At 41.9% G+C, this 23,922-nt stretch overlaps 1 protein-coding gene across 1 annotated transcript in view; it reads right to left on the bottom strand.

Annotated features, from left to right (window-relative positions):
• The window catches only part of ZSWIM6 (zinc finger SWIM-type containing 6), a 270,005-nt gene that overhangs the window by 181,828 nt on the left and 64,255 nt on the right, over nucleotides 1-23,922 (bottom strand). The window contains exon 2 of the mRNA XM_053701315.1: nucleotides 19,888-20,244. Coding sequence (XP_053557290.1) covers nucleotides 19,888-20,244 — 357 coding nt within the window. The remainder of the gene's footprint in view (nucleotides 1-19,887; nucleotides 20,245-23,922) is intronic.

Genomic DNA, 23,922 nt, shown 5'->3' with positions numbered 1-23,922 from the left:
CCTATCCTGGCAACCTTAACTCTGTGCCAGGGAAAAACCACGCTCTTCACACCAGAATAAGTAGGTCCTCCACACCTTGTGGTAGATACAGAGTAACTGGTTTACAAGCTTGAATAAGATTATCAATGACACTGAGAAACCTCTCTTGGCTAAAACTAAGCGTTCAATCTACACGCAGTCAGCCTCAGAGAATCTAGATTTTAATGAACAAATGGACCTTGTATCAGCAGGTCTCTGCGACAAGGTAACTTCCACAGAGGAGATGAGGACATCTCTACTAGATCTGCGAACCACGTCCTTCGCGGCCAGGATGGAGCAATCAGGATTACTGACACACTCCTGCTTGATGTGGGCCACCACTGGAGGAAGAAACGGTAATTGAGGAAAAATATAGGAGTTTGGGGATCCCTCGACCTGTACCTGGTAGTGAGACGGGACGCCATGAGATCTATCTCCGGTGTCCCCCACTTGCTGCATATCTCTGCAAATACCTCGGGATGGACCATTCCACTTGATGTAAGGATTGCCTGCTAAGAAAATTTGCCTCCCAGTTGTCCACACCCAGAATGTGGATCGATAAAAGCGAACAGCTGTGGGCCTCTGCCCACTCCAGAATCTGAGATACTGCCTTCATCGCCAAGAAACGTCTGATTGGAATCTGATGAACTGGGACGAACCCAGAATTGGCCAAGCCTTCGAGGCCTTGAAGATTTCCCGTAGTTCCAAAATATTGATCGGGAGGGAGGGGGAGGACTCCTGAGTCCACAACCCCTGTACCTTCCTGGAACCCCAAACAGCTCCCCATCCGGACAGGCTTGCGTCCGTAGTCACAATTTCCCAGGATGGTTTTAAGAAGTATGTCCGTCGGGACAGATGATCTGGACAGTGCCACCAAGAGAGCGATGCTCTCGATCGGCTGTCTAATACAATCTGTTGAGGCAGATCTGAATGATCGCTATTCCACTGCCTCAGCATGCACAGTTGTAAAGGCCTGATATGGAACCCGACAAAAGGAATGATGCCCATGCAGGACAACATGAGACCAATCACCTCCATACACTGAGCCAGAGAGGGACTCAAGGAGGTCCAGAAGGCAAGACACGCCGAAGTTAGAAAAGAGACGTTGCAAGCTGTTAGAAATATCCTCATGGATATGGAATCTATTATAGTATCCAGAAATTCCACCCTGGTACTTGGGATAAGAGAACTCCTTTCCAAGTTTATCTTCCATCCATGTTATCGAAGAAGACTGAGAAGGGACTCCAAGAATTCTTCTGCAAGATGAAAGGATGTTGCTTGCACCAGAAAATCATCCAAGTATGGGGCTACTGCAATACCCTGAGTTCTGGCAACGGCTAGAAGAGCCCCCAGAACTTTTGTGAAGATTCTTGGAGCAGTAGCTAGGCCAAACAGAAGGGCAATGAACTGGAAGTGCAGGTCCAGGAATGCAAACCTCAGGAACTAAAAAAGTGTTCCCTGTGGATTGGAACATGAAGGTAAGCGTCCTTCAGATCTAAAGTGGTCATAAACTGGCCTTCCTGAATCAAACCTTATTGTCTCCATCTTGAAAGAAGGGACACTGAGAAATTTGTTTAAGCACTTTAGGACCAGAATTGGACAGAAAGTTCCCTCCTTTAGGACCACGAAAAGGATTCAATAAAACCCCAAAACCTCTTTCTTTGATAGGCGCCGGGACAACAACTGAGGATAGATCCTGAACGTACCCTAGAAAGGCATTGTTCTTTTCTGGTCTGGTAGACAAGTTAGAGAGAAGGAATCTGCCCCTTGGCGGATGAGATTTAAAGCCTATCTTGTATCCCTAAGACTGATCCTGTAGGTCCTTAAACCAGGCGTCTGAAAAAAAGACAGTCTCCCCCCTACACAATCCGATCCCAGACCGGGGGCTGGCTGCCCCTTCATGCAAATTTGTTTTCAGCGGGCTTCTTATTCTGCTTGGATTTATTCCACGTCTGAGCCGGCTTCCAAGTACTCTTGGGTTGCTCGGGCTTGGAGGATTGTTGTCATTGGGATGTGTCAGAAGGAAAATTAGAAGATTGTCGTTCCTTAGACTTGTTCTTATCTTGCGGTAGGAAGGCACCCTTGCCTCCAGTAACTGTAGAAATAATGGAGTACAGGCCTGGACCAAATAAAATCTTTCCTTGAAGGTGAGAGAAAGGAGTCTGGACCTAGAAGTCATATCCGCAGGTCAAGACTTCAACCAGAGCGCCCGGCGGGCTAGGACCGCAAAGTCAGAGGCCTTTGCATTTAGGCGGATAATTTGCATGTTCGCATCACAGATAAAAGAATTAGCAATTCTCAGAGATTTCATTCTGACTTGAATATCCTCAAGGGGAGACACCACCTCAATGAGTTCCAACAAAGAGTTGCACCAGTAGGTAGACGCTTAGTCAACCGCGGCAACTGCAGCCGCCGGTTGAAACAAAAATCTTTTATGTTAAAAAACATCTTTCTCAGAAAGGTTTCCATTTTCTTATCCATCGGCTCTCTGAACGAAGAACTATCCTCAAGAGGTATAGTAGTATGCTTAGCAAGCATAGAGATAGCACCATCCACCTTGGGAATGGAGCCCCACAAATCCAGTTGAGAGTCTGGGACCGGGAACAACTTTTTATAAATAGATGAGGGGGAAAAGGAAGAACAAATTCTTTCCCATTCGTTCTTAATGTTCGCCATCTTAACCGGCACAGGAAAAGTCAAAGGAAATTTCACATCTTCGTAAAATTGGTCTTATTTAGGTATCAGAGGTTCCAGAGACCGCGCTGCCTGAAGAACCTATAACGAAGGCAGAACCTATTTTAATAAAAAACGCAAGTGCTCAATTTTAAATCTAAAAAGGACAGTTCCTCCGCAGCAGGAGGCTTAGACGCTAAGGACGCCGACTCAGAAAGTTCACCCTCTGAAGCTACAGAGGTTAACTCATCATCGGATAACTGGGACATAATAGCTAAATCCGATAAATATTTAGATGACTCCGGGTCAGGAGAGCTATGTTTAAAGGATTACTTTCTGTTATAATTTTTAACCTAAACAACTAACATATTAAAGTTAATAAACATTAATTAAAACCTACTGACCTATATATTGTCCAAAACGAAGTTTCATAACGTTCTAAAAGTTATATATTTTATTCGCCGATGATGTCACGTTATCCTGCCCACTATTTTCAGCACTGCGTGTTCAAAATACTTAAACCAATAACTTTGTGTTTAAAGCGCCATTTTGAAACCTAGGTATTGTAAACGGATTAGGACAGAGCAAAGGATACCCACGGAGTGGGTTTGGAAAACAATTAAATTTGCAAACAAGATTTCTGATATACGGTAGAGATATGTTAATGAAATGCTATTGATAAAAAGCATATTTGGGGTAGTTAGTTAGTAACAGGCATAGAAAATATTTACTTACAGTGGCCCTTTAACCTCTCTTGCGTTTGTTAGAGCGAGGTAAAGCACTGAGGGCCACAGACACCATTTGTAACTGCGCGGCAAAGTCTGCAGGAAGAAGGTCCCCTGCAGATGGATTAGGTGAGCTATGGGGAACTGCATGTGGAGTGGTTAATGTAGCAAGGGTAGTAATCTCACGATACACTGAGTCCTGAGAGGTAGATGGCTCAGAGGGACTAAGAGCCTTAGCAGGCTTGTCTCCCTTCTTAGACTTTATAACAGTGTTAAGGCATGTGGAACATAATTGAGTGGACGGGAAAACCACGACCGCCTCAAAATATAAACTGGTATGATTTAGTATAGAAGGAGTACCTTCTAACATGTCAGTGTCCTCCATAGCTCAGGTTATACCCACAGAAGGACACAAATAAAAACTTTTTATTATAGAAAACTGCACTTTTATACTCCCAATGGCTGGGGCACACCACCTCCTAGACCTAGACAGTTAACATCGGAAAAACTCTCCTCAGGTTCAAGTCTTAGCCGGAATGGAGGAAATTAACAGACCTCACCCAGTCACATGGAGTGCAAGACAGTACTTCCCCTGTTATTACAAGTACAGCAAGTAATAGGAGCTGTGCAACACTTTAAAAAACAAAAGTGAAACCGGTTTGTTCCAGCCAAAAACACAGTCTATGCACCCAGGAAAAATAAAATAAAAAACCACACAAAAAACAGCAAAAAAAAAAATACACTGATTAATTAACCCCAACTGTTTAATAAACCCCCTTCAGAGGATATTAACCCTGGATCCTATTAAGGTATAAAGGAGCCACACTGTGACCCTGTTATAGCGTTATGTGTAAAAATTGAAACGATCTTACCTCCAGGATCCATGCTGTGGAACAGAACACAGCCTCTCAAGTGTGACAGTCTTATAGCAGCGCTCCTGATATGGACTAGTGAGAAAAAGCAGGCAGTGAAACTAGTCAAGACTGATTGCTGGATGGTTTCGAAGAAAAACTTTCCCTGCATCTCCAGACTCTAGCTTTTATCAATACTCTCACTGAGAGGTTGACATGACTACTTAAAACTCCAGGCCTATCTCGAAAGCAGATACCCTTTTTCAGGACTCCCCGAATCTTCTGAGACATCTCTGCCACCTTCTAACGTGACGAAAGGCAAAGAATGACTGGGGTAATGAGGAAGTGGGAGTGATATTTAAGCCTTTGGCTGGGGTGTCATTGCCTCCCCATGGGGGCCAGGTGTTTTATTTCCCAACAGTAAGGAATAAAGCCGTGGACTCTTCCTATCAAAAAGGAAATATGAATATTAAATTTAAAAAAAAAAAAAAATATCCCACTGAGATATGAGTGCATGAAAATGTCCTCACTTACCGTAAAATGCAACCACTCCATTGCTTTTAGTAGAGAGCCCATCCAGTGCTGAGCACATTTCAACAGAGGATCCAAATGTGGAGTATATAAACGACCCAACAGGAGGAGGCTAAGTGACAGCTTCACTGGGAGTAATTGCATCAATGCCCAATAATACAACCTCAGTCTGAGGACCCTCTCAACAAAGAACCCGGAGCACCTTAATTCTTGACCTTCAACCTGGGAGGCAAAGAGAAGACTGGCATACCAGTGGGGTGGGAGGGATAAAGTGTTTGTGGAAGCTTTACATCCTCCTACTAGTCATGAGTTGAATCCCAGGAGTATTGGATTATGGACTCTCAAATCATTATCTAATATTTGCAGTCATGCATAGGTATAAAAAAAAAAGCAATGCACTTTGATTTTTCTGTTATATAACTCTGAAACTTAAGGCTCCCATTCCCCTCAGAGAGGCTGTAGTCCATTCTGCAGGATGTAAAACCCTACACCTACATGCTGCACAGTGATTGGCTAATATGTGCAGGATCTTCTTTATTTGTCCATAATTAGTCACATAAAAGGAAGTAAGAGTAACCACCAGGCCTGCAATGTTTAAAGAAAAACTGTGTAAACACATCCAACAGAGGAAATTACTCCCAGTGGGAGGTAGGACAATAACTTTTTTTATTTTTATTTTTAATTATTCTGTCTAAGCACTGTGGAATAAAGACAATGTAACAAAGTATCTCATAGACAAAAATAAAACCTAAATAAGCAAATTTCTCAAACATTTTATACTCTGCAGCTGAAATAACAAGTCATTGGAAAACATAATTTATGTAAGAACTTACCTGATAAATTCATTTCTTTCATATTAGCAAGAGTCCATGAGCTAGTGACGTATGGGATATACATTCCTACCAGGAGGGGCAAAGTTTCCCAAACCTCAAAATGCCTATAAATACACCCCTCACCACACCCACAATTCAGTTTAACGAATAGCCAAGAAGTGGGGTGATAAAAAAGTGCGAAAGCATATAAAATAAGGAATTGGAATAATTGTGCTTTATACAAAATCATAACCACCACAAAAAAAGGGCGGGCCTCATGGACTCTTGCTAATATGAAAGAAATGAATTTATCAGGTAATTTCTTACATAAATTATGTTTTCTTTCATGTAATTAGCAAGAGTCCATGAGCTAGTGACGTATGGGATAATGACTACCCAAGAAGTGGATCTTTCCACACAAGAGTCACTAGAGAGGGAGGGATAAAATAAAGACAGCCAATTCCTGCTGAAAATAATCCACACTCAAAATAAAGTTTAACGAAAAACATAAGCAGAAGATTCAAACTGAAACCGCTGCCTGAAGTACTTTTCTACCAAAAACTGCTTCAGAAGAAGAAAATACATCAAAATGGTAGAATTTAGTAAAAGTATGCAAAGAGGACCAAGTTGCTGCTTTGCAGATCTGGTCAACCGAAGCTTCATTCCTAAACGCCCAGGAAGTAGAAACTGACCTAGTAGAATGAGCTGTAATTCTCTGAGGCGGAGTTTTACCCGACTCAACATAGGCAAGATGAATTAAAGATTTCAACCAAGATGCCAAAGAAATGGCAGAAGCTTTCTGGCCTTTTCTAGAACCGGAAAAGATAACAAATAGACTAGAAGTCTTACGAAAAGATTTCGTAGCTTCAACATAATATTTCAAAGCTCTAACAACATCCAAAGAATGCAACGATTTCTCCTTAGAATTCTTAGGATTAGGACATAATGAAGGAACCACAATTTCTCTACTAATGTTGTTGGAATTCACAACTTTAGGTAAAAATTCAAAAGAAGTTCGCAACACCGCCTTATCCTGATGAAAAATCAGAAAAGGAGACTCACAAGAAAGAGCAGACAATTCAGAAACTCTTCTGGCAGAAGAGATGGCCAAAAGGAACAAAACTTTCCAAGAAAGTAATTTAATGTCCAATGAATGCATAGGTTCAAACGGATGAGCTTGAAGAGCTCCCAGAACCAAATTCAAACTCCAAGGAGGAGAAATTGACTTAATGACAGGTTTTATACGAACCAAAGCTTGTACAAAACAATGAATATCAGGAAGAATAGCAATCTTTCTGTGAAAAAGAACAGAAAGAGCAGAGATTTGTCCTTTCAAAGAACTTGCGGACAAACCCTTATCTAAACCATCCTGAAGGAACTGTAAAATTCTCGGTATTCTAAAAGAATGCCAGGAAAAATGATGAGAAAGACACCAAGAAATATAAGTCTTCCAGACTCTATAATATATCTCTCGAGATACAGATTTACGAGCCTGTAACATAGTATTAATCACAGAGTCAGAGAAACCTCTTTGACCAAGAATCAAGCGTTCAATCTCCATACCTTTAAATTTAAGGATTTCAGATCCTGATGGAAAAAAGGACCTTGTGACAGAAGGTCTGGTCTTAACGGAAGAGTCCACGGTTGGCAAGAGGCCATCCGGGACAAGATCCGCATACCAAAACCTGTGAGGCCATGCCGGAGCTACCAGCAGAACAAACGAGCATTCCTTCAGAATCTTGGAGATTACTCTTGGAAGAAGAACTAGAGGCGGAAAGATATAGGCAGGATGATACTTCCAAGGAAGTGATAATGCATCCACTGCCTCCGCCTGAGGATCCCGGGATCTGGACAGATACCTGGGAAGTTTCTTGTTTAGATGGGACGCCATCAGATCTATTTCTGGAAGTTCCCACATTTGAACAATCTGAAGAAATACCTCTGGGTGAAGAGACCATTCGCCCGGATGCAACGTTTGGCGACTGAGATAATCCGCTTCCCAATTGTCTACACCTGGGATATGAACCGCAGAGATTAGACAGGAGCTGGATTCCGCCCAAACCAAAATTCGAGATACTTCTTTCATAGCCAGAGGACTGTGAGTCCCTCCTTGATGATTGATGTATGCCACAGTTGTGACATTGTCTGTCTGAAAACAAATGAACGATTCTCTCTTCAGAAGAGGCCAAAACTGAAGAGCTCTGAAAATTGCACGGAGTTCCAAAATATTGATCGGTAATCTCACCTCCTGAGATTCCCAAACTCCTTGTGCCGTCAGAGATCCCCACACAGCTCCCCAACCTGTGAGACTTGCATCTGTTGAAATTACAGTCCAGGTCGGAAGCACAAAAGAAGCCCCCTGAATTAAACGATGGTGATCTGTCCACCATGTTAGAGAGTGTCGAACAATCGGTTTTAAAGATATTAATTGAGATATCTTCGTGTAATCCTTGCACCATTGCTTCAGCATACAGACAATACCCTGTTCTCTGATTACAGACAGCAGGGCACCGAGAACCTTTGTAAAAATTCTTGGAGCTGTAGCTAGGCCAAACGGCAGAGCCACAAACTGGTAATGCTTGTCCAGAAACGAGAATCTCAGGAACTGATAATGATCTGGATGAATCGGAATATGCAGATATGCATCCTGTAAATCTATTGTGGACATATAATTCCCTTGCTGAACAAAAGGTAAGATAGTCCTTACAGTTACCATCTTGAACGTTGGTATCCTTACATAACGATTCAATATTTTTAGATCCAGAACTGGTCTGAAAGAATTCTCCTTCTTTGGTACAATGAAGAGATTTGAATAAAACCCCATCCCCTGTTCCGGAACTGGAACTGGCATAATTACTCCAGTCAACTCTAGATCTGAAACACATTTCAGAAATGCTTGAGCTTTTACTGGATTTACTGGGACACGGGAAAGAAAAAAATCTCTTTGCAGGAGGTCTCAACTTGAAACAAATTCTGTACCCTTCTGAAACAATGCTCTGAATCCAAAGATTGTGAACAGAATTGATCCAAATTTCCTTGAAAAAACGTAACCTGCCCCCTACCAGCTGAGCTGGAATGAGGGCCGCACCTTCATGTGGACTTAGAAGCAGGTTTTGCCTTTCTAGCTGGCTTGGATTTATTCCAGACTGGAGATGGTCTCCAAACTGAAACTGCTCCTGAAGATGAAGGATCAGGCTTTTGTTCTTTGTTGAAACGAAAGGAACGAAAACGATTATTAGCCCTGTTTTTACCTTTAGATTTTTTATCCTGTGGTAAAAAAGTTCCTTTCCCACCAGTAACAGTTGAAATAATGGAATCCAACTGAGAACCAAATAATTTGTTACCCTGGAAAGAAATGGAAAGTAAAGTTGATTTAGAAGTAGGCTGACCATATTGCTGCTTTAAAAAGGGACACATATGAAAAATACATATGTCAGGGCTGTTTTCAGGGCTGTTTAAAGAAATGGTTTCGTATAAGAACCCTCACATATGTATTTTTCATATGTGTTCCTTCTTAAAGCGGCAATATGGTCAGCCTATTTAGAAGCCATATCAGCATTCCAAGTTTTAAGCCATAAAGCTCTTCTAGCTAAAATAGCTAGAGACATAAACCTGACATCAACTGTGATAATATCAAAAATGGCATCACAGATAAAATTATTAGCATGTTGAAGAAGAATAATAATATCATGAGAATCACGATGTGTTACTTGTTGCGCTAAAGTTTCCAACCAAAAAGTTGAAGCTGCAGCAACATCAGCCAAAGATATAGCAGGTCTAAGAAGATTACCTGAACACAGATAAGCTTTTCTTAGAAAGGACTCAATTTTCCTATCTAGAGGATCCTTAAACGAAGTACCATCTGACGTAGGAATAGTAGTACGTTTAGCAAGGGTAGAAATAGCCCCATCAACTTTAGGGATCTTGTCCCAAAATTCTAATCTGTCAGACGGCACAGGATATAATTGCTTAAAACGTTTAGAAGGAGTAAATGAATTACCCAAATTATCCCATTCTTTGGAAATTACTGCAGAAATAGCATCAGGGACAGGAAAAACTTCTGGAATAACTACAGGAGTTTTAAAAACCTTATTTAAACGTTTAGATTTAGTATCAAGAGGACCAGAATCCTCTATTTCTAAAGCAATTAGGACTTCTTTAAGTAAAGAACGAATAAATTCCATTTTAAATAAATATGAAGATTTATCAGCATCAACCTCTGAGACAGAATCCTCTGAACTAGAGGAATCATCAGAATGATGATGTTCAGTTAAAAATTCATCTGTAGGGAGAGAAGTTTTTAAAAGATTTTTTACGTTTACTAGAAGGAGAAATAACAGACATAGCCTTCTTTATGGATTCAGAAACAAAATCTCTTATATTATCAGGAACATTCTGCACCTTAGATGTTGAAGGAACTGCAACAGGCAATGGTACTTTACTAAAGGAAATATTATCTGCTTTAACAAGTTTGTCATGACAATCAATACAAACAACAGCTGGAGGAATAGCTACCAAAAGTTTACAGCAGATACACTTAGCTTTGGTAGATTCAGCACTTGACAGCGATTTTCCTGTAGTATCTTCTGACTCAGATGCAACGTGAGACATCTTGCAATATGTAAGAGAAAAAACAACATATATATAAAGCAAAATTGATCAAATTCCTTAAATGACAGTTTCAGGAATGGGAAAAAATGCCAAAGAACAAGCTTCTAGCAACCAGAAGCAATAAAAAATGAGACTTAAATAATGTGGAGACAAAAGTGACGCCCATATTTTTTCGCGCCAAATAAGACGCCCACATTATTTGGCGCCTAAATGCTTTTTGGCGCCAAAAATGACGCCACATCCGGAACGCCGACATTTTTGGCGCAAAATAACGTCAAAAAATGACGCAACTTCCGGCGATACGTATGACGCCGGAAACGGAAATAGAATTTTTGCGCCAAAAAAGTCCGCGCCAAGAATGACGCAATAAAATGAAGCATTTTCAGCCCCCGCGAGCCTAACAGCCCACAGGGAAAAAGTCAAATTTTAAGGTAAGAAAAAATGTTAAATTAAAATGCATTATCCCAAATATGAAACTGACTGTCTGAAAATAAGGAAAGTTGAACATTCTGAGTCAAGGCAAATAAATGTTTGAATACATATATTTAGAACTTTATAAACAAAGTGCCCAACCATAGCTAGGAGTGTCACAGAAAATAAGACTTACTTACCCCAGGACACTCATCTACATATAGTAGATAGCCAAACCAGTACTGAAACGAGAATCAGTAGAGGTAATGGTATATATAAGAGTATATCGTCGATCTGAAAAGGGAGGTAAGAGATGAATCTCTACGACCGATAACAGAGAACCTATGAAATAGACCCCTTAGAAGGAGATCACTGCATTCAAATAGGCAATACTCTCCTCACATCCCTCTGACATTCACTGCACGCTGAGAGGAAAACCGGGCTCCAACTTGCTGCGGAGCGCATATCAACGTAGAATCTAGCACAAACTTACTTCACCACCTCCATCGGAGGCAAAGTTTGTAAAACTGAATTGTGGGTGTGGTGAGGGGTGTATTTATAGGCATTTTGAGGTTTGGGAAACTTTGCCCCTCCTGGTAGGAATGTATATCCCATACGTCACTAGCTCATGGACTCTTGCTAATTACATGAAAGAAAAGAAATTAAGTGATAAAACTAATTTTACAGTACACTGTCCCTTCGCTAGCTTAATCTAGCCACATATCACGAGTATATTTTACCAAATCCTCCAATTCTCCAACATATGTTGCGACAGGGGGAGGCATTTTAAATTTCTATTTAGGAGCATTCTAAAAAATGTTCTATTTTGCTTAAACAAAATTCCTACTATGTATTTAACCTCTGCAAAATTTTTACAAAGTCAATGTTGTACCAAGCTAAAGGAGGGTAAACCTGGTGAACAAATAAAGGCACACACTATGTGCAGAATTCTGAAATATAAGGATAGCCATACCTAAAGAAAGTTGTATTACCTTAGCTGTATTGCCATCCTATTCAGCACTGCAGTTTTATTATTTTTAAAACCGTGACTGGGAATCACGGTCTAATCACAGTCTTATCACAGAATGCCTGATTGCGCCACTCTACTAAATCTAGAGCACTCCCCCCCCACATTGTAAAGCTGTTGCCTGCTTTACCTAGCGCATGCGCACACTACATTTATCTAAACAGCGTTATAAGGTGAGTTGTGTTTAGACAGATTCCTGGATGTGGTTTTAAAAAAAAAAACTGCAGCACTGAAGAGGATAGCAATAAAGGGACTTTTGGGGGTATAAATCTTTATTTTCTCTTTCACAGGTACAGTTATATTGAGGTTACATAGTGCAGAATTATGTAACCTGTATTACGTTTACTGTCCCTTCATTCCAAACAAAGCCAAGAAGTAATTGATTAAAAGGACATGAAACCAAACATTTTCTTTCATGATTCAGATGGAGAATACAATTTTTAAACATTCCAATGTATTTCTAGTATCTAATTTGATTCATTCTTAGGCATCCTTTGCTTAAGAAATAGCAATTTAAGAGATGAGCCAACACCACAATACAACTATGTGCAGCCACCAATAATCAGCTACTGAGCATATTTAGATATTCTTTTTAACAAAGGACTGGAAAGTTGTTAAAGGGACATGAAACCCAAATTGTTTCTTTCATGGATTTTTAACACTGACAGATAAGTGACCTCACATATTACATACATACCTATGGTTTACTAGTCAGGGGTTGAAAGCTACTAGCACAGAGGGAAAATGTTAGTAGTCCACTCATTGTGCAGAATTATATAACATTTGCTTACTGTCCCTTTAACATAGTGCAGAATTATGTAGCATCTTAGCGACAGCTTTAAAAAAACATAATTTATGCTTACCTGATAAATTCCTTTCTTCTGTTGTGTGATCAGTCCACGGGTCATCATTACTTCTGGGATATAACTCCTCCCCAACAGGAAATGCAAGAGGATTCACCCAGCAGAGCTGCATATAGCTCCTCCCCTCTACGTCAGTCCCAGTCATTCGACCAAGAATCAACGAGAAAGGAGTAACCAAGGGTGAAGTGGTGACTGGAGTATAATTTAAAAGATATTTACCTGCCTTAAAACAGGGCGGGCCGTGGACTGATCACACAACAGAAGAAAGGAATTTATCAGGTAAGCATAAATTATGTTTTCTTCTGTTATGTGTGATCAGTCCACGGGTCATCATTACTTCTGGGATACCAATACCAAAGCAAAAGTACACGGATGACGGGAGGGATAGGCAGGCTCATTATATAGAAGGAACCACTGCCTGAAGAACCTTTCTCCCAAAAATAGCCTCCGAAGAAGCAAAAGTGTCAAATTTGTAAAATTTGGAAAAAGTATGAAGCGAGGACCAAGTTGCAGCCTTGCAAATCTGTTCAACAGAGGCCTCATTCTTAAAGGCCCAAGTGGAAGCCACAGCTCTAGTGGAGTGAGCTGTAATTCTTTCAGGAGGCTGCTGACCAGCAGTCTCATAGGCTAAACGTATTATGCTACGAAGCCAAAAAGAGAGAGAGGTAGCAGAAGCTTTTTGACCTCTCCTCTGTCCAGAATAAACGACAAACAGGGAAGAAGTTTGGCGAAAATCTTTAGTTGCCTGCAAGTAGAACTTGAGGGCACGAACTACATCCAGATTGTGTAGAAGACGTTCCTTCTTTGAAGAAGGATTTGGACACAAGGATGGAACAACAATCTCTTGATTGATATTCCTGTTAGTGACCACCTTAGGTAAGAACCCAGGTTTAGTACGCAGAACTACCTTGTCTGAGTGAAAAATCAGATAAGGAGAATCACAATGTAAGGCTGATAACTCAGAGACTCTTCGAGCCGAGGAAATAGCCATTAAAAACAGAACTTTCCAAGATAACAATTTTATATCAATGGAATGAAGGGGTTCAAATGGAACACCCTGTAAAACGTTAAGAACTAAGTTTAAACTCCATGGCGGAGCAACAGCTTTAAACACAGGCTTGATCCTAGCTAAAGCCTGACAAAAAGCCTGGACGTCTGGATTTTCTGACAGACGCCTGTGTAACAAGATGGACAGAGCTGAAATCTGTCCCTTTAATGAACTAGCTGATAAACCCTTTTCTAACCCTTCTTGTAGAAAAGACAATATCCTAGAGATCCTAACCTTACTCCAGGAGTAATGTTTGGATTCGCACCAGTATAGGTATTTACGCCATATTTTATGGTAAATCTTTCTGGTAACAGGCTTCCTAGCCTGTATCAGGGTATCAATAACCGACTCAGAAAAACCACGTTTTGATAAAATCAAACGTTCAATTTCCAAGCAGTCAGCTTCAGAGAAGTTAGATTTTGATGTTTGAATGGACCCTGTATCAGAAGGTCCTGTCTTAGAGGTAGAGACCAAGGCGGACAGGATGACATGTCCACTAGATCTGCATACCAAGTCCTGCGTGGCCATGCAGGCGCTATTAGAATCACTGATGCTCTCTCCTGCTTGATTTTGGCAATCAATCGAGGAAGCAGCGGAAAGGGTGGAAACACATAAGCCATCCCGAAGTTCCAAGGTGCTGTCAAAGCATCTATCAGAACCGCTCCCGGATCCCTGGATCTGGACCCGTAGCGAGGAAGTTTGGCGTTCTGGCGAGACGCCATGAGATCTATCTCTGGTTTGCCCCAACGTCGAAGTATTTGGGCAAAGACCTCCGGATGAAGTTCCCACTCCCCCGGATGAAAAGTCTGGCGACTCAAGAAATCCGCTTCCCAGTTCTCCACTCCCGGGATGTGGATTGCTGACAGGTGGCAAGAGTGAGACTCTGCCCAGCGAATTATCTTTGATACTTCCATCATTGCTAGGGAGCTTCTTGTCCCTCCCTGATGGTTGATGTAAGCTACAGTCGTGATGTTGTCCGACTGAAACCTGATGAACCCCCGAGTTGTTAACTGGGGCCAAGCCAGAAGGGCATTGAGAACCGCTCTCAATTCCAGAATGTTTATTGGCAGGAGACTCTCCTCCTGATTCCATAGTCCCTGAGCCTTCAGAGAATTCCAGACAGCGCCCCAACCTAGTAGGCTGGCGTCTGTTGTTACAATTGTCCAGTCTGGCCTGCTGAATGGCATCCCCCTGGACAGGTGTGGCCGATAAAGCCACCATAGAAGAGAATTTCTGGTCTCTTGATTTAGATTCAGAGTAGGGGACAAATCTGAGTAATCCCCATTCCACTGACTTAGCATGCATAATTGCAGCGGTCTGAGATGTAGGCGTGCAAAAGGTACTATGTCCATTGCCGCTACCATTAAGCCGATCACCTCCATGCATTGAGCTACTGACGGGTGTTGAATGGAATGAAGGACACGGCATGCATTTTGAAGCTTTGTTAACCTGTCTTCTGTCAGGTAAATCTTCATTTCTACAGAATCTATAAGAGTCCCCAAGAATGGAACTCTTGTGAGAGGAAAGAGAGAACTCTTCTTTTCGTTCACTTTCCATCCATGCGACCTTAGAAATGCCAGAACTAACTCTGTATGAGACTTGGCAGTTTGAAAGCTTGAAGCTTGTATTAGAATGTCGTCTAGGTACGGAGCTACCGAAATCCCTCGCGGTCTTAGTACCGCCAGAAGGGCACCCAGAACCTTTGTGAAGATTCTTGGAGCCGTAGCCAATCCGAATGGAAGAGCTACAAACTGGTAGTGCCTGTCTAAGAAGGCAAACCTTAGGTACCGGTGATGATCTTTGTGGATCGGAATGTGAAGGTAAGCATCCTTTAAATCCACAGTGGTCATGTACTGACCCTCTTGGATCATGGGTAAAATTGTCCGAATAGTTTCCATTTTGAACGATGGAACTCTTAGGAATTTGTTTAGAATCTTTAAATCTAAGATTGGCCTGAAAGTTCCCTCTTTTTTGGGAACCACAAACAGGTTTGAGTAGAACCCTTGTCCTTGTTCCGACCGCGGAACCGGATGGATCACTCCCATTAATAACAGATCTTGTACGCAGCGTAGAAACGCTTCTTTCTTTATCTGGTTTGTTGACAACCTTGACAGATGAAATCTCCCTCTTGGGGGAGATAATTTGAAGTCTAGAAGGTATCCCTGAGATATGATCTCTAGTGCCCAGGGATCCTGAACATCTCTTGCCCAGGCCTGGGCGAAGAGAGAGAGTCTGCCCCCCACTAGATCCGGTCCCGGATCGGGGGCTCTCGGTTCATGCTGTCTTTGGGGCAGCAGCAGGTTTCCTGGCCTGCTTGCTCTTGTTCCAGGACTGGTTAGGCTTCCAGCCTTGCCTGTAACGAGCAACAGCTCCTTCCTGTTTTGGTGCAGTGGAGGTTGATGCTGCTCCTGTTTTGAAGTTCCGAAAGGGACGAAAATTAGACTGTCTAGCCTTAGCTTTGGCTTTGTCTTGAGGTAGGGCGTGGCCCTTACCTCCTGTAATGTCAGCGATAATCTCTTTCAAACCGGGCCCAAATAAAGACTGCCCCTTGAAAGGTATATTGAGTAATTTGGACTTAGAAGTAACATCAGCTGACCAGGATTTTAGCCACAGCGCCCTACGTGCCTGTATGGCGAATCCTGAGTTCTTAGCCGTAAGTTTGGTTAAATGTACTACGGCCTCCGAAATGAAGGAATTAGCTAGTTTAAGGACTCTAAGCCTGTCCGTAATGTCGTCTAGCGTAGATGAACTAAGGTTCTCTTCAAGCGACTCAATCCAAAATGCTGCCGCAGCCGTAATCGGCGCGATACATGCAAGGGGTTGTAATATAAAACCTTGTTGAACAAACATTTTCTTAAGGTAACCCTCTAATTTTTTATCCATTGGATCTGAGAAAGCACAGCTATCCTCCACCGGGATAGTGGTACGCTTAGCTAAAGTAGAAACTGCTCCCTCCACCTTGGGGACCGTTTGCCATAAGTCCCGAGTGGTGGCGTCTATTGGAAACATCTTTCTAAATATTGGAGGGGGTGAGAACGGCACACCGGGTCTATCCCACTCCTTAGTAACAATTTCAGTTAGTCTCTTAGGTATAGGAAAAACGTCAGTACTCGCCGGTACCGCAAAGTATTTATCCAACCTACACAGTTTCTCTGGTATTGCAACGGTGTTACAATCGTTGAGAGCTGCTAAGACCTCCCCTAGTAATACACGGAGGTTCTCCAATTTAAATTTAAAATTTGAAATATCTGAGTCCAATCTGTTTGGATCAGAACCGTCACCCACAGAATGAAGCTCTCCGTCCTCATGCTCTGCGAGCTGTGACGCAGTATCAGACATGGCCCTAGCATTGTCAGCGCACTCTGTTCTCACCCCAGAGTGATCACGCTTGCCTCTTAGTTCTGGTAATTTAGACAAAACTTCAGTCATAACAGTAGCCATATCTTGTAATGTTATCTGTAATGGCCGCCCAGATGTACTAGGCGCCAAAATATCACGCACCTCCCGGGCGGGAGATGCAGGTACTGCCGCGTGAGGCGAGTTAGTCGGCATAACTCTCCCCTCGCTGTTTGGTGAAATTTGTTCACATTGTACAGATTGACTTTTATTTAAAGTAGCATCAATACAGTTAGTACATAAATTTCTATTGGGCTCCACCTTGGCATTGGAACAAATGACACAGATATCTTCCTCTGAGTCAGACATGTTTAACACACTAGCAAAAACTTACAACTTGGTTATAATCTTTTTTAGCAAAAAAACGTACTGTGCCTCAAAGAGGTACTAACGATTAAATGACAGTTGAAATAATGAACTGAAAAACAGTTATAGCATCAAACTTTAAAACAACAAAACTTTTAGCAAAGGTTTGTTCCCATTAGTAAAATAACAATAATTAAATTTGACATAAAAAATACAAAGCAACGTTTTTATTCACAGTCACTATAAGAATTCTCACAGCTCTGCTGAGAGAATTTACCTCCCTTCAAAGAAGTTTGAAGACCCCTGAGATCTATCAGAGATGAACCGGATCATGCAGGAAATATAAAAGTAACTGACTGGTATTTTTTTGATGCGTAGCAAAGAGCGCCAAAAACGGCCCCTCCCTCTCCCACACAGCAGTGAAGAGAAACGAAACTGTCACAATTAAAGCAAAAAAAAAAAAAAAAAAACTGCCAAGTGGAAAATAATGCCCAAATATTTATTCACACAGTACCTCAGCAATGTAAACGATTCTACATTCCAGCAAAAACGTTTAACATGATAAATAGTTATTAAAAAGGATTAGTGACCTTTAACAGAGTAGTTCCGGTGAAATACCATCCCCAGAATACTGAAGTGTATACATACATGTCATTTTAACGGTATGGCAGGATTTTCTCATCAATTCCATTCAGAAAATAAAAACTGCTACATACCTCAATGCAGATTCATCTGCCCGCTGTCCCCTGATCTGAAGCCTTTACCTCCCTCAGATGGCCGAGAACAGCAATATGATCTTAACTACTCCGGTTAAAATCATAGTAAAAAAAAAAAAAAAAAAAAAAAAAAACTCTGACAGATTCTTCCTCAAACTCTGCCAGAGAAGTAATAACACGCTCCGGTGCTATTTTAAAATAACAAACTTTTGATTGAAGTCATAAAAACTAAGTATAATCACCATAGTCCTCTCACACATCCTATCTAGTCGTTGGGTGCAAGAGAATGACTGGGACTGACGTAGAGGGGAGGAGCTATATGCAGCTCTGCTGGGTGAATCCTCTTGCATTTCCTGTTGGGGAGGAGTTATATCCCAGAAGTAATGATGACCCGTGGACTGATCACACATAACAGAAGAAACAGAATTTATGTTTACCTGATAAATTACTTTCTCCAACGGTGTGTCCGGTCCACGGCGTCATCCTTACTTGTGGGATATTCTCTTCCCCAACAGGAAATGGCAAAGAGCCCAGCAAAGCTGGTCACATGATCCCTCCTAGGCTCCGCCTACCCCAGTCATTCGACCGACGTTAAGGAGGAATATTTGCATAGGAGAAACCATATGTTACCGTGGTGACTGTAGTTAAAGAAAATAAATTATCAGACCTGATTAAAAAAACCAGGGCGGGCCGTGGACCGGACACACCGTTGGAGAAAGTAATTTATCAGGTAAACATAAATTCTGTTTTCTCCAACATAGGTGTGTCCGGTCCACGGCGTCATCCTTACTTGTGGGAACCAATACCAAAGCTTTAGGACACGGATGAAGGGAGGGAGCAAATCAGGTCACCTAAATGGAAGGCACCACGGCTTGCAAAACCTTTCTCCCAAAAATAGCCTCAGAAGAAGCAAAAGTATCAAATTTGTAAAATTTAGAAAAAGTGTGCAGTGAAGACCTGTTAATAATGAATCGATTTAGCCCAGAAAAAGTCTACAGTCTTAATAAGCCCTTGTGAAGCCCTTATTTACTATCTTAATAAACATGGCTTACCGGATCCCATAGGGAAAATGACAGCTTCCAGCATTACATCGTCTTGTTAGAATGTGTCATACCTCAAGCAGTAAGAGACTGCACACTGTTCCCCCAACTGAAGTTAATTGCTCTCAACAGTCCTGTGTGGAACAGCCATGGATTTTAGTTACGGTGCTAAAATCATTTTCCTCATACAAACAGAAATCTTCATCTCTTTTCTGTTTCTGAGTAAATAGTACATACCAGCACTATTTTAAAATAACAAACTCTTGATTGAATAATAAAAACTACAGTTAAACACTAAAAAACTCTAAGCCATCTCCGTGGAGATGTTGCCTGTACAACGGCAAAGAGAATGACTGGGGTAGGCGGAGCCTAGGAGGGATCATGTGACCAGCTTTGCTGGGCTCTTTGCCATTTCCTGTTGGGGAAGAGAATATCCCACAAGTAAGGATGACGCCGTGGACCGGACACACCTATGTTGGAGAAATCAAAAGATTTTAGCCCCCAATGTTAAACTTAACTCGTTTCCTCTCCAGGCTCTTCTGATCAGGTCTTTCTTTCAAAAACTGTTCGTAGGCGAATGGTCTAGTCACAGCGTGCTCGATCGTGGTATTGAACTAAATAAGAGCTCGCTCCCACTCTGATAACAGTACCGGACTACATTTAGTTAAATAGCACTATGGGGAGCGCTGTGATTAGACAACACACCTGCGAACCGTGTTTGAAAGGAAGACCTGAACAGAAAAGCCCGGAAAGGAAACGAGGCAAGTAACTTTGGGGGCTAAAATCTCTAAAATCTTTTGATTTTTATGCATTCACAAACTTTATATATATATAAAAAAAAAAAAAATAATGCACTCACCATGAACTTGGTTGATTTCAGAGTTCTGAGACAAAATTTCATCCGCCAATTTCTGAGCAGTCGGCAAGACTTCTGTGTGGTGAACGGTGATCAAATACTGTACAAATTTCTGCAGCTGGTCTCTGTTCATTTGAAAGAGTGTTTCTGAAATAGGAAGATGCAGTTTAACCTGATCAGGTTTCCGGATGCGGTATAAGGAAAGTGCCACAACATGGGCGCAATAAAAGATGTCCTTGTTTCCACAGCTGCAGGTCACTGAGGTAATTTTGCAACGATCAAAACTAATAGCTACGTTGCAAACAGTTTCTGGCTCTGACTGCATTGCAGGCTCCGTCACTGTGCCACTCAAGTGAAAACCTGTAACATATCAGAAGAGAGAACATTTGCATCAATATACTTTGTGTCGTGGGTTGCAAAAAATACCCCCATACAACAAAAATATTCAAACCAAAGAATGTCTAGGGAAACAAAGTGATTAAAAATCACCCAGGGTGTGGGGATGCGTGCGTCTCTCTCTCTCTCTATAGCTCTCTCTATAGCTCTCTATACAGCTCTCTCGCTCTCTCTATACAGCTCTCTCGCTCTCTCTATACAGCTCTCTCGCTCTCTCTATACAGCTCTCTCGCTCTCTCTATACAGCTCTCTCTCTATACAGCTCTCTCTCTATACAGCTCTCTCTATACAGCTCTCTCTATACAGCTCTCTCTATACAGCTCTCTCTATACAGCTCTCTCTCTCTCTATAGCTCTCTCTCTCTCTATAGCTCTCTCTCTCTCTATAGCTCTCTCTCTCTCTATAGCTCTCTCTCTCTCTATAGCTCTCTCTCTCTCTATAGCTCTCTCTATAGCTCTCTATACAGCTCTCTCTCTATACAGCTCTCTCTCTATACAGCTCTCTCTATACAGCTCTCTCTATACAGCTCTCTCTATACAGCTCTCTCTATACAGCTCTCTCTATACAGCTCTCTCTATACAGCTCTCTCTATACAGCTCTCTCTCTATAGCTCTCTCTCTCTCTATAGCTCTCTCTCTCTCTATAGCTCTCTCTCTCTCTATAGCTCTCTCTCTCTATAGCTCTCTCTCTCTCTATAGCTCTCTCTCTCTCTATAGCTCTCTCTCTCTCTATAGCTCTCTCTCTCTCTATAGCTCTCTCTCTCTCTATAGCTCTCTCTCTCTCTATAGCTCTCTCTCTCTCTATAGCTCTCTCTCTCTCTATAGCTCTCTCTCTCTCTATAGCTCTCTCTCTATAGCTCTCTCTCTATAGCTCTCTCTCTATAGCTCTCTCTCTATAGCTCTCTCTCTCTATAGCTCTCTCTCTCTCTATAGCTCTCTCTCTCTCTATAGCTCTCTCTCTATAGCTCTCTCTCTATAGCTCTCTCTCTCTCTATAGCTCTCTCTCTCTCTATAGCTCTCTCTCTCTCTATAGCTCTCTCTCTATAGCTCTCTCTCTCTCTATAGCTCTCTCTCTCTCTATAGCTCTCTCTCTCTCTATAGCTCTCTCTCTCTATAGCTCTCTCTCTCTATAGCTCTCTCTCTCTCTATAGCTCTCTCTCTCTATAGCTCTCTCTCTCTATAGCTCTCTCTCTCTCTATAGCTCTCTCTCTCTCTATAGCTCTCTCTCTCTATAGCTCTCTCTCTCTCTATAGCTCTCTCTCTCTATAGCTCTCTCTCTCTATAGCTCTCTCTCTCTATAGCTCTCTCTCTCTATAGCTCTCTCTCTCTATAGCTCTCTCTCTCTATAGCTCTCTCTCTCTATAGCTCTCTCTCTCTATAGCTCTCTCTCTCTATAGCTCTCTCTCTCTATAGCTCTCTCTCTCTATAGCTCTCTCTCTCTATAGCTCTCTCTCTCTATAGCTCTCTCTCTCTATAGCTCTCTCTCTCTATAGCTCTCTCTCTCTATAGCTCTCTCTCTCTATAGCTCTCTCTCTCTATAGCTCTCTCTCTCTATAGCTCTCTCTCTCTATAGCTCTCTCTCTCTATAGCTCTCTCTCTCTATAGCTCTCTCTCTCTATAGCTCTCTCTCTCTATAGCTCTCTCTCTCTATAGCTCTCTCTCTCTATAGCTCTCTCTCTCTATAGCTCTCTCTCTCTATAGCTCTCTCTCTCTATAGCTCTCTCTCTCTATAGCTCTCTCTCTCTATAGCTCTCTCTCTCTCTATAGCTCTCTCTCTCTATAGCTCTCTCTCTCTATAGCTCTCTCTCTCTATAGCTCTCTCTCTCTATAGCTCTCTCTCTCTATAGCTCTCTCTCTCTATAGCTCTCTCTCTCTATAGCCTCTCTCTCTCTCTAGCTCTCTCTCTCTCTAGCCTCTCTCTCTCTCTAGCCTCTCTCTCTCTATAGCTCTCTCTCTCTATAGCTCTCTCTCTCTATAGCTCTCTCTCTCTATAGCTCTCTCTCTCTATAGCTCTCTCTCTCTATAGCTCTCTCTCTCTATAGCTCTCTCTCTCTATAGCTCTCTCTCTCTATAGCTCTCTCTCTCTATAGCTCTCTCTCTCTATAGCTCTCTCTCTCTATAGCTCTCTCTCTCTATAGCTCTCTCTCTCTATAGCTCTCTCTCTCTATAGCTCTCTCTCTCTATAGCTCTCTCTCTCTATAGCTCTCTCTCTCTATAGCTCTCTCTCTCTATAGCTCTCTCTCTCTATAGCTCTCTCTCTCTATAGCTCTCTCTCTCTATAGCTCTCTCTCTCTATAGCTCTCTCTCTCTATAGCTCTCTCTCTCTATAGCTCTCTCTCTCTATAGCTCTCTCTCTCTATAGCTCTCTCTCTCTATAGCTCTCTCTCTCTATAGCTCTCTCTCTCTATAGCTCTCTCTCTCTATAGCTCTCTCTCTCTATAGCTCTCTCTCTCTATAGCTCTCTCTCTCTATAGCTCTCTCTCTCTATAGCTCTCTCTCTCTATAGCTCTCTCTCTCTATAGCTCTCTCTCTCTATAGCTCTCTCTCTCTATAGCTCTCTCTCTCTATAGCTCTCTCTCTCTATAGCTCTCTCTCTCTATAGCTCTCTCTCTCTATAGCTCTCTCTCTCTATAGCTCTCTCTCTCTATAGCTCTCTCTCTCTATAGCTCTCTCTCTCTATAGCTCTCTCTCTCTATAGCTCTCTCTCTCTATAGCTCTCTCTCTCTATAGCTCTCTCTCTCTATAGCTCTCTCTCTCTATAGCTCTCTCTCTCTATAGCTCTCTCTCTCTATAGCTCTCTCTCTCTATAGCTCTCTCTCTCTATAGCTCTCTCTCTCTATAGCTCTCTCTCTCTATAGCTCTCTCTCTCTATAGCTCTCTCTCTCTATAGCTCTCTCTCTCTATAGCTCTCTCTCTATAGCTCTCTCTCTCTATAGCTCTCTCTCTCTATAGCTCTCTCTCTCTATAGCTCTCTCTCTCTATAGCTCTCTCTCTCTATAGCTCTCTCTCTATATAGCTCTCTCTCTATATAGCTCTCTCTCTATATAGCTCTCTCTCTATATAGCTCTCTCTCTATATAGCTCTCTCTCTCTATAGCTCTCTCTCTCTATAGCTCTCTCTCTCTATAGCTCTCTCTCTCTATAGCTCTCTCTCTCTATAGCTCTCTCTCTCTATAGCTCTCTCTCTCTATAGCTCTCTCTCTCTATAGCTCTCTCTCTCTATAGCTCTCTCTCTATATAGCTCTCTCTCTATATAGCTCTCTCTCTATATAGCTCTCTCTCTATATAGCTCTCTCTCTATATAGCTCTCTCTCTATATAGCTCTCTCTCTATATAGCTCTCTCTCTATATAGCTCTCTCTCTATATAGCTCTCTCTCTATATAGCTCTCTCTCTATATAGCTCTCTCTCTATATAGCTCTCTCTATATATAGCTCTCTCTATATATAGCTCTCTCTATATATAGCTCTCTCTCTCTATAGCTCTCTCTCTCTATAGCTCTCTCTCTCTATAGCTCTCTCTCTCTATAGCTCTCTCTCTCTATAGCTCTCTCTCTCTATAGCTCTCTCTCTCTATAGCTCTCTCTCTCTATAGCTCTCTCTCTCTATAGCTCTCTCTCTCTATAGCTCTCTCTCTCTATAGCGC

This window comes from Bombina bombina, chromosome 2 (assembly GCF_027579735.1).
Source record: "Bombina bombina isolate aBomBom1 chromosome 2, aBomBom1.pri, whole genome shotgun sequence".
NCBI classification, from domain to species: domain Eukaryota; kingdom Metazoa; phylum Chordata; class Amphibia; order Anura; family Bombinatoridae; genus Bombina; species Bombina bombina.
This window is presented reverse-complemented; position numbering and strand designations above follow the sequence as displayed.